The 12,521-nt window shown below is 33.3% G+C and overlaps 1 protein-coding gene across 9 annotated transcripts in view; it reads right to left on the reverse strand.

The window, feature by feature from the left end:
• LOC130894243 (plasma membrane ascorbate-dependent reductase CYBRD1) overlaps positions 1-12,521 on the reverse strand; it is an 86,383-nt gene that overhangs the window by 21,992 nt on the left and 51,870 nt on the right. For all 9 annotated transcript variants that reach the window (XM_057800902.1, XM_057800910.1, XM_057800908.1 and 6 more), the window contains 2 exons: positions 6,563-6,786; positions 4,131-4,339 (listed from right to left, as the gene is read on the reverse strand). In XM_057800902.1, the coding sequence (XP_057656885.1) occupies positions 4,131-4,339; positions 6,563-6,786 (433 nt within the window). The remainder of the gene's footprint in view (positions 1-4,130; positions 4,340-6,562; positions 6,787-12,521) is intronic.

Genomic DNA, 12,521 nt, shown 5'->3' on the forward strand with positions numbered 1-12,521 from the left:
GATGTCAAAAAGAAGCCCAAATATTAAAATCAACAGATTATTTCTAAGAGCTGGAAATCCGACAATGATCACTCCAATAGATCGATCATGGTAGTCGATTAGCAAAGTGGTGTACAAGAGCAAGAGCTTATAAAAATTTTGGGTCACAAAAATGCCAATTCAATACAACTCTACTTGAATATTGTCGAAGAAAAATTTTTATCAGCTATAGAAACTAACACGTCTGGATCTTCATTAAACTTTTGTAATTGTTCTTTAGTTAAATGCACCTTCGAATAAATTCTTTTTGCTCTGTATTCTCCCTATAATTAGCAAAAAATTTCCTATCCGAACATTGATAAATGCTCCGGAATTTAATACCAACTTTCCCAAGCTTGTCGCTTACAGGCAACAGACCTCCGCTTACAGCATCTCTCTGTTTCAAGCTTTCGAACGTTTCCATGGTGAAAATTTGGTTTTGACACATTTGTCTTGGTCCTGCCGACGTCGGCGTCGGTGAATCGGCGTATGAATATTCGAAAAATTGCCGATGTACTCATAAATTAATTGCACCAAATTTACTTAACGTCGTAGATTTTAAGAATACATTCAAACATCACAACAACCGGACTTTCACTACAATTTTCCGCGGAAAAGCGACTCAATATACGTTTATTTGTGAGTGCTCTAGTTGCCTCAGTGTAAGAAGAGGACTATGTATCATTGAAATCAATTTAATTTTATACCAATATCACGGAATTATCAAACTATATGTATTTGATCCCGAAATGCAACAGAAAAACTTTCCAACGTTCCAAGTTGATATTTTCTGCATTACTACTTTTTGTGTGGTATAATTTAAGGTCAAGTACTTCCCACGAAATTAGATATGTTGCAAAAAAATATTGGAAACGAAAAAAAAATGATTTATACAAGGAGGCGGTACCATCCTTAAGTATCTAACGCCTCTCCAGAATGTTGAGTAATATCTAAACACATGATAAAATCCTTCAATTAAAGATTATGTAACTGATTTAAATTGAGGTTGAAGTTGTAATATCTACCAGATGAATTATGTTTTATACAAGTAGTTTAAAACGTTGTTCATTTGACTTTGATTCGATGAATTTGACGATGTTATGTTTTGAAGTGAAGTACAAACTTAGAAATAATTTTCAGGTTTGTCTCAAGGCCGTTTTTGTTATAATAAATTGTTTTTCTGTTGTCCGACGAAAGGTCAATATGTTCTGAGTACGTTCACCATTAAAAATGTCAAAATTTATGATAGCGCTGTCAGATTTGACATATTCACATCGGTGTTGTCATATCTCGAAACTCTTGTAGAGTATATCTGCAAGTAGCAGGTAAATACACAATAATAATACCAAATAACAGTGGAAAAAATTAAATTGACAAAAGTAGGCTTATAGCAAGGATCATGAAATAATAAAAGACAAGTGTACTGAACAGTAAAAAGAAATTGAAGAATTCCCTATTTCCAACGATTCTCAATCTATCGCACGGCACTCATACCAAATTAAGAAATGAAAAATAATGTTTACTCCGTATAAAATTCGGTAACCATCTAGCAAACTGTCAGTCCAAGTGGACTCATCATCTCCACTGTTTACCAATGGAAACATCGAATCGTAAACATAAATTCATTTCTATTGGTCGAAGCTGTCGGAAGACGTATGTACACAATTTCTTCGAAATATTCCTGCCAGACAGTCTGCGATAAGCAGTGGCGTAGGAACGAAAACGATGATGACAACGAAGACAATGAACTTACGGATTGAGAATCGCATAAAAACGCTAAAATTGCATTTGATACAGCCCTTCAGCACTAAGTCTACCTCTATAGATATTTTGTGGATTAGGAAATGGCGAAAGAAAAAGAACATTATAGATTTTTTTCGTCCCGCTTGAGAACATTTTTTACCGTGCTACTTGTCATAATTACGCACGGTACTCATACCAAACTAAGAATTGAAACATAATGTTTCCTCGTATAAAATTCGGTAAACATCCAACAAACCGTCAGTCAACGTGGACTCATCGAATCGTAAACACAAATTCATTTCTATTGGCGGAAGCTGTCGGAAGGCGTATGTACAAAATTTCTTCGAAATATTCTTGACAGACAGCTTGCGGTAAGCTTTAGTGTTGAATTTGAAGAAATACGAAAACTTGGAAGAACGATTAACAATAATGAGGAAATAAGATCAGAAATAAAAGAAAAAATCTCAGCAACTAAAAAGAGCACCACTATAAGTTTTCGTAGTAGAAGTGTGGCAAATTAAACACCAAAGTGTACTATTTCTAATATTTATTTCCGAGCTTTCGAATACTTATTTATTCATCATAAGGGGGTTTCAAAAATCAATATTCAAAAATAACATAAATGCAGAATGTTTAATGAACACCTACGAGGTGGATTAAAAAAAATGAAGTGATAATCTACAGTTGCTTTATTCATTGGATGTAAAGCGTCAAATAAAATGTGAATGCGAATAATTTAAATTATCTTAACAAAAGTTATTAAAACGTTAAGTCCCAGTGCGGTCCGTAGGTCACAGCCCAGTAACTTGGACCTTATTTTTTCACTAGACAATAATTTTTGTTTTCGCCTCTCTTGAAGAGCAACATCCTTAGTTTCTTTTTTCAGTAACTTATTTGCTACACTGATTTGAAAATCAGAAAATATATTTTCTTTTTTATTATTCTTTTATAAAAAATAGCAATTTTCCTATACCATTTCAACGTCCTTATCAAAAAAGTGTTATAACTTACAATTTGACCAGATAGATCAATAGATTTCACTTTGTCATAGTCGATCAGAGCTTGAGGCTTTACAACCCCTTCTGATCGTCTTTCAATGCTCAAAGCATTAATACATCACGCTCTGGACTCTAGGGAAAGTTTTAGCGGTAAACTTTCTCTCAGTTATGGAATGTAATTTACCTATAATCCGCAATATCATTTGTACGAGGTCGAAATCGAAAACTCAATAAGTTTTTCTATATTAAATTCCGTACAACCTAGCTCAATCTCTCCAGATAATTTTAGAGAAATCACAACAGGTTTACACAGATTCCACAATTAAGATCAAATCTTATTCTCAACGGATGACTACTAATAACATTTTTATGAGAGAGAGTAAAATTTTTTCGAACATCAAGTCAAGATTTTCCTCTGGTCCACTCAAACTCCTTTCAGCATTATCTTCTCCATTCCGTTCCAAATATAAATGTTGTTTCTCAATTACCTTTCCTTATAATGAGCAACAATTTGTACCAATACCAAGAAGAAGAATGTACAGATCTGCAATCAATATTTCTATGTGAAGAGAATCAAGTCCAACCAAGAAAGAAGAAAACAGACTGTGTGACATCTCTACTCTCATACAGTGACATGAATAGCTGCAAGCAAGTGCCTGTTCAGACGAACTTCCAGCTCATAGATGAACTAAGTGATAGCCAATACATCGGTATGTTTCCAGAGCCAACGAAGATGTAACTGAATTGAAAAGATAGTGACATCGCAATTTTACATGACAGTTACCTTTTTACCAATCCATCCAGCTGCCTAATTAAAACCTCATCTGTGTCATATTTAAACGAAAAAGTTGCGATTACACGCCCTAATATTGGAAGAAATTACCAAAACCTTTTTCCCAAATATAAAGGAACAAAAATTGAAAATAGAAAAAGTTCACCTGGATAATGGACAAAAAATGGCATGGCCAAAAAAACTTCAAAATTCAAAATCCATCTGTCGCATAAAACCTCTAAATTATATTATAATACAACTGAGACGCTGCTGAAGCGGCAGAGTCCTTTGTTATTTTTTACTTTTTCCATATTTTTCGCTCCTTGAAAAACATTTAGAATATTGTCTATGATTTATTATTTGATGACTGTTTCTTAGTAACGTTTGTCGTATTTTTTTAGAATTTAATTCTGAAAATAACCATGAAAATGACGCTGTTGCTATTAAACAAATTTACAAACTCTCTTTGTATAATTAGTACGTAGAAGTACGAGAAATTTGTTTATAATAGCTAACTGCAATAATAATTATATGCGTGATTATACATTGATTGAAGGTTAACTATAATGATTGTTTTAGACATATGAATCATCACTTACCTGTATCGCAAATAATCCCATCGTAACAAATCCTATCCAACTGTGCAGCGAGTAGAAATTAGCAATAGGAGGATTAGCTAGATTGTGAGAATCTAGTACAGTCAAAAATCCAACTGCTATACATGGGATAGCCAACGCGTGGAAAATCGTATGGAGAAGTTTTACGTATATTCTTCGGCAACATCTGCAAATCCTATACAAGAGTATGGCTGAAAGAGAAATAAGTGTTTTACACAAAGTTTCAATTTGCAGCTTCGATCCACGAGGGCCGTTTTTTTCAACCTCCGATAGGCTATAGATAAAAGACAAGTTCATATAAAACATTATCACCGAAGAGATTGAAAAATTGTCAGCTCGTTGAACCAGGTCATCTGAAACGACAGATTTGCGTCCCTGGGAGTTTGGTTTAAACAGGGTACCAGACGTGAACTGAGCCCTTATTGTACCTCATTCGTTTTTTTCTGGAAAACGAAATTTCAAAGCAAAAACCGCAAAGGAAAATAAATTCTTTGCAAATAAAACAAAAGAAAAATAACATTTCAATTCCAAAGTATAAATAATAATGGTAGTCAGAATCATCTGAACTAGAGTCATCATTTGATTGAATTATGAAGGGTTATAACCTAACCACATAATCATCTTCTTATTTGATAACATCATGCACATCATTACGGCCATCGACACCATTCACGCACAACTCATTACCCGATGGATTTCTGCAGCACTTTGGCCTTCAGCCTGTAGAAAACGAATCACACGGCGGGAGCATCAATAATGGCGGACATGTTTACGTGGCTGTAGAACAACGCCGACTGACGCCTGAATGGCGAGATCTTCGCAGTCGCCTACAGCGCATGTCCGTTTTCTTCTGCCCGCGTAGAGTCTGCACGGAACGATCGGTGGATGAAAAAGAAACGGTCTTCGTATTTGAATTTCGCGCTGTTATAAAATTTTTGACTGAAGAAAGGTTAATGCCAACTTGTGCCCGTCACTTTTCAAAAATTAGAAAAAGTTTCGCCGATGGCGAGATTCAGAGAAGATGACCCACGTGCGGGAGGTTTCTACAGAAAACATTAAACTAGAAGAAGAAATTATTCTCAGCGCAGCGCAAAACCAAAGTCGAGTAGAATCCATTTTTAGAGCTTTTCCGCGCGAAGAAATTATGTTTTTTTTAATAACCAAAAAAGATTCCATGAAGTGTGCATCAAAAAGGAAAGCAACAAAAAAGTGATGGCTACAATATTTCGGGATTGGTGAGTACCCTTTTGATTGACTGAAGGAATCAAATTATCAACAAAAGGCGCGGTAAAATCAATCGAGGTGTGCGATTGCTTGTTGATAATGCTACAGTCTGCAATGATTCGCTTTCCAAGGTTACTGTACACGAATGTGGATTAACAGAGATTGAACACCTACCATATCTGACCTGATCTGACCTCTTCCGAATATTACTGGTTCGCAAAGTCGAGTAAAGTGGTAAAAGATTTGACGGGGACGATGAAATGGCGGTGTACGAACATTTTAACTCTAAAGATGCATCATATTTTCAAAGTGGGCTGGAAACTTCAGTCAGACGTTCGGAAAAGTGTGAAAATTATTATATTATATTATTATTACAATTTTTTTTTGTATTTATGACCTATATTTCTGTTAGGCTAAGAGCTCAAAGACTGCACTACGTACCTTTGCTTTGATAGCTCGACCATCGACTTCCCAATCGAATCGTACAGTTTTGTCAAAATATATCTGCACTGAACATGCCCTCGGTCTTCATTATTTTGAGAATGCGATCCATACAAAATTTTATAAGTGATATGTCATAATTTTTTATTAAAAACAATTGTCCAACATCAAGGTTTTCCATTTATAACTGTTATAGTTTGTTTCCTCGACTCCATGTTGTCCAGAAGTGCTGATATCATTTTTTTATAACGTCTCAGTCGGTTTTCCTCAACATAAGTAATTGGAGATTCGGGTACTGCTTCTATTGATATTTCAATTCAAGTCAAATCATTGGGATCAGGAAGAGGTAGTGAAATCAACACTACTGAGTGAGTAATGTTTGAAAATCATAAAAGAACAAGTTCTGGTTGCCTATCGTATAAAATGTCACTCAATACCTAAGCCAGAAGCTTTGTCAATAATCTCTTTATACTGTTCACTTGCAAAAGAGAGATTTTGTTCAGAAGCCTATTTTGAATGACAGCAACTATAATTTGGAAGAGTTAAAAAGAATACATCATCGTTTGTTTAAGTATAAAGATCTAAAAGGAGAGAGAAATCCATTGAACAATATCTCTACAAGTCGCTAAACGCCATGTTATAATTCAACTGACAGCGCAAAGTGTGAAATCACCTAAACATCGAAACAAAAATTTTATTCTGTTTTTTTTTGTTTCTGCGGGGTTTTATAATAAATAAGTTCTACTTACAAAAGCCACTGAATGTGATGAAACCAGCTACCATCAGCACCGGGTGTAAGTTGAATTCTTTAGCGGGTTCATCTCTCCAAGCGAATCCTTCTCGATATTGTATGACCCAAAACAATGTGAGTCCCAACGAACCGAGGAGGAGAATGCTTGCGCATACTACCACGAATGTGTATTCCAACCAACTACCGCAACCCCATTCATTTTCGTCTTCGTAATGCCTATGTCTGAAAAAAAAATATGAATCTGCATTTCTATCTAATGTATGTCGCAATAGTTTTGGCACAAAATTTAAAAGTTTTAAAATAGGAGTGTGTTTATAATTTAGTTGGACTATACCTGACATCGCTTTTTCCAAAACCAAAATATTTCTCGTTGAACAATTTACCGTGTTATAGCCGAAATTGAAAAAGCAATACAATTTCTGAATATCCCAGAAGGTGGAAAACCAAAAATTTTTACTCGAGAAAGAGCAGAAAGGCTGGTAAGAACAAAAGACGGAATCGGGATTTCAGTAAGAAACTTAGCACATGAATGCCATACTTCAAAGAGTACCATATCGCAGGAATTAGCAAGAAATGATTAAAAACACCGAATAAAACAACAGTGATCTAAATTTACCCCAAATCAATTAGCACGGATACCAGAATTTTAATTTCTGTTACAATGTTCCAACTCGTGATAGTGGTTGTCATGAAGATTAGACAACTCGAGACGGAAGGTTATTCAGGTCGGGATTTTAGTTATGAAATGAAAAACTAAAATAAAATATATTTTTTCACACTTTTGCGTTAAAAAAGTGTCGTAACGTGTCATTTTTTAACGCAACTATAAAATTGTTTTATCAAAATAGTTGGAGGTGAACGCTGTCTTTCTCATGTCAATTCGTTTCTCCAATAAACTGTCACACATTCATTTCTTGTGAGTTTAGGTTATGTAACTTATTCTAACCTAACCTGAAAGATTCAGAAATTCTAGGTTTTAATTTGATACAGTTTTCTAAATAAATTTCTCTCAATATTTAGAAAATAGACTAAAAGGTCATCAATACGATGAAAAAATAAAACTGCGTTAACGAACCGTGCAATATCAAAAAAACATAAATTCAATTATAAAGATTCAATTCAAAAAGACCTAAATAACCAATTTACAAGTATTTTAGTAAAAAAATAGTTTAGTTTCTGAAAACTTGACAAAAATTACTTTGGACAGTATTTAAATGTGCCATCCATGTAAAATGTTACTGAATTTTTTGAACAATTTAAATTTATTTCAGATCCAAATGTAATTATATTATTAGTTAAACCATTGTTTAATAAAAAATATTCTCCTCGGTCAATTTTGGAATATCTGCATTATTTATAAAATTGTGAATTTAGGTTATGTAACTTATCCTAACCTAACCTAAAATATATTCAGAAATTCTAGGTTTTAATTTGATATAGTTTTCTGAATAAACTTTTTTTAATATTTAGAAAATGGACTAAAAGGTCATCAATACGATAAAAAAAACTTTGTTACGAAACATGAAATATCAAAAAAAAAACGTAAAATCAATTATAAAAATTCAAAAATTCTTGAAACGGAATCTAATACACGAAAAAAGGAATTTTTAGAAATTGTTATCATTCATAAAAACGAAAAAGCTATAAATAATAAAAAAGACCTAAATAATTATGTAAAGTAAGGACTAAGGAAAAATTAATTAATAATAATAAAAAATAATTAATATAAATACGGAAGTTGTCAGTATCAATATCATATTTTGATAAAGACTTAAAGAAAAGTCGAAACGTCGAAAATTATCTTTCTTTTAAAAATTATCAAAAAAACTAATTTTAGAATAGAAGAGACATAAAGTCAAAAACATTTAGATGTTTTCTAAATATGTGTATTATATTATTATTTCATAAGTTTAATAGTTTATAAATTATTATTTATATTTATATAGTTACTAGAAACTATTAACATCATTAAAGATGTTTGTAACTAAATTAAAAAAAAAAAAAACGAATTTTTCCCAAAAACTTTTGTTGCATCCTTTTATTTTGTTTCGTGTAGTTGACAAACTAATAAATTGCATGTTGTTTTCCTAATGGGGAGATCGTACGTGGTTTTTAATGAGCGGTTAAAAGTCCGCATCCTGTGTAAATATTTTTATCAACTATACCAGTTAAATGGATGGACTAATGAAGCTTCAAAGAAAAACGGATCATCAAACCGTTCAAGTTCGACGACCTTCCGACTTTTTTGTGAAAGTCTTACACAATATTTTGTTGAGATCGTTGCTGACACTCAAAACTTATTTCCACTTGATCGTAACTTGTGGTTATTGCAGTATATAGGATTTCTTGTGATATTAAAGTATTGATATAATTTAATATTGAAATAAAATTAAGCGAACATTCTTCTACAAAAAATACACTTTAATAACTGAACCTAAAACTAATAAAATCGATCATTAAGAATTACTTGAATAATAGATACAGATTTTTGAGCTTCTAATTAGAAAGTATATATTATAGTCCAGTAAAATAAGACTTTGAAGGTTACAAAAATTTCTATAGAGCTAAAAGTTAGTATGAATATTCAGAATACTGTTATAAATGAATTGTGAAAAGTCCCCATCATTCCCCCTCGTGCAAAAAATTTTATTGTTGGTGAAAGTTTGCAAAAATAGGATTTTCGCGTTTTTCAGCTAAACGGTGAGTTTTACAGCAAAAATAGTTCAGACAAAAAATGTAGATCATCCGATTCTCTATTAAAAATGTATCCACACTATTTTTCATAAGTAGTACCATTTCCGTGATATAGCGGTATACAATATAAATTCTGGGACCACGAAGAAACATTTTATAATATTTTAGACAAATATGTTCAATATGTATGTAGACATTTTGGCCATAAGAGTGACTGTAGTATTTGATGGTTACACCGATTGTAATAAAAATACTAAAGCCGCAGAACAACGACGTCGAGCTACAACATCTTCATCTTCTGATGTTATTTTTGATGAATTTATGACAGTTCTCTCAAGTAAACAGAAATTTCTTGCAAATACCCACAACAAGTCTCTGTTTATTTTAATGTTAAAAGAAAAATTTACCATTGAAACAGTAATAGAACAATTCAACTCAACAAATACAACTATTGTTGTTGGTGAAGATGTCGATTTATTACTATTACTTACTGCTCGAACTCCAACAGAAAAAAATATTTATTTTTTTAAACCGGGAAAGACTCAGCAGCAATCGAAAATATATTCATCAAAAAGTTTCTGTGCTTTTCCAAAATGCCAAAATCATATATTTTTTCTACACGCAATAACTGGCTGCGATACAACATCAGCATTTTTCAAGAGGAGCAAAAAAACGGTTTTGAAATTGTTCGAGAAACAAAATTTAATTAATTGTGCTGAAGTTTTTAAAGAAGTTATAATCACTAATGGAATTCGTTTTCTTCATTGAAAGTACGGAGCTCCAAAAAAAGTTACCTGCTTGGATAAACTCCAATACTTATCTTTTGCAAAAAAACTTATAATGAAAAACAAGTGCAATTAGCTTGTGTTCTCCCAACCTCTGTGGCTGCTCAACAACATCTATTCCGGGTATATTATCAAGTTCAAGTGTGGTTTGGTGATAAAATGGATCCAGAAGACTGGGGTTGGAAGTTATTTGACAATACATTGGAACCAATTAATACGTTACTCCCGCCTGCACCAGAAAAACTCCTCAACACCATCTTTGCAATTGCAAAACAGGTTGCAATGCTAAATGCGGTTGGACTGTTTTATTCTTTAGCATGTACCAATTGTCAAGGACAGTCGTGCTCCAATGTAAAACCGATACTAGATGAGAATAATCACGATATCAGTGATGAGACATATGATGCATCACTTTTAGAACATATTTGTATCCAGCAGGAAGATGAAGAAAAATGAGAAAAAGAAAACGAAGACAGTACACTAGAAGTTCCATCGAATTATTATGAATCCGACGAATAATTTTTCCAAATTATTTTTTCATTTATATATTACATAATTTACACAGCTTTCATCATTTTCCATACTCAATTTGAATTCAATAGGATCACCATAGATCGTGGAATAGGCCTATCGGGGAAAGCACGTTAAAGAAAAGCGCTAAACACTAAAAAAATATTTTTTTCAATTCTTTCAACCGCTATATCAAGGAAATGGCAATACTTATGATAAAAAGTGTGAATACATTTTTTGTAGAGAATCGGATGATCTACATTTTTTATCTGAACTATTTTTGCTGTAAAACTCACCGTTTAGCTGAAGCCACGAAAAATCTATTTTTGCAATATTTCACCATCAATAAATTTTTTTGTACAATGGGGACTTGTAGAGGACTTTTCACAATTCATTTATAAGAGTATTCTGAACATTCATAACATTTTTTAGCTCTATGGGAATTTAGGCAACCTTCTATTTTAAGGACTAATTTGACTAGGCTATTAGACTAGTTGACGTGGCAAACGTTGTTCTGCCATATAAACTATATCTACGAAATATTTTTCTAGTTCAATACAAATAACTCACTAACTATAAGTATTTAGCAAAGTGATTGTAATCGAAAGCGTTGTAGATGATGTTAAAGTTAAAAAAAAAAGTAAAGATTAATCTCTCAGCGCAATAGAATGTACAATATTCTTGGATAATCCGTCTTTAGCCAATAAAAACAAACTGGATGGTTTTCCCACGCAAGAGCAAGCCACATATAGTTATTCATAGGAAAAGCATGGTGTTTCCAAATCTAATGTCTGGCCTTGTGCCTTATTGATCGTCATAGCGAATGCTAATCTAATTGGAAATTGTATCTGTAGAGCAATCATAGGGACTCCCGGCAGTTTTTTATTAACTTTTCAATGACTAATCGTGTGCCGTGGTGGGTTCAAGTTACGAATCAGAATGATCGGAGATCAAACCTTCAATTGTAATTGGTGTGGTGGCATGCTTTGCAATTGGATAATTCACACTTTCGTTGGTATCCCAAACTGCATCGATAGATTTGTCCCCAGGCAACAACTGTTGTATCTTTAAATTTAACCCATTGACGTCCACATTTTTTGCTGCCAAAATCGCTCTTTCTGCCAATCACTTATGTATCATCTATTACTTTCATGTACAGCAACTTTCCCATCGCCAATATCTAACAGTTGTTTAAAGAAAGATTCGGCGGATGGATACTGAAGCGTTTGAACGCCTAGGTTCACCGTCAGTTGTACTTTTTCAACATTACCCCACAGTCGCGATGATTTTAAGCAAGCGTTGATTTCATCAGCGTACGTTGAACGTCAAATTCGATTAATTGTTAATGCGTCCTCCCAAATTCGTTGATGCTTTCGTTTTCGTCTGCGGCGTCCTCGAAGTAACAGACCCAACAATAGTATTTTCTCCTCGGAATCCATTTTGTTGCATCTCTGCCACGGTCCGCGACGTCCTCGCTGCGCAGCCGCGGCGTGTTCGCGACGCATTTGTTGTGAGCTCGCTCCGCTCTGCACTCGCTCGCAAACCGCTAATATGATAAGACTGTAATTCAATAATTCGTCAATCCGTCAATAATTTGTCATACAAAAATAGAAATGTGTTAACAGTTCTAGATCTAAGATCAGTTTTATCGTCTTCATTAGAAAACAAGAGATACAATATTCTAGATCTTTAATGACTGTTGTTAACGGAAATTATTGATAACTATTAGATGGTATTCTAAAATCTGGACCAGCACAATTTTTAATGAATTCTTCTAGAGTGATGGTGTTTGTTGTTTGTTTAAATGTTCTTAATATTCTTAGTTTTTACTCAATACATATCACTAATCTTCATACTATTTGCAAATTCTGGCAACGTTGCTAACATATATGACCTCATAACACGTGCAACAATTTTTATGGTTGAAGCTATCGTTGAATTTTGAAATTAAATCATTTTGTACACGTT

This window comes from Diorhabda carinulata, chromosome 5, assembly GCF_026250575.1.
Source record: "Diorhabda carinulata isolate Delta chromosome 5, icDioCari1.1, whole genome shotgun sequence".
NCBI lineage: Eukaryota > Metazoa > Arthropoda > Insecta > Coleoptera > Chrysomelidae > Diorhabda > Diorhabda carinulata.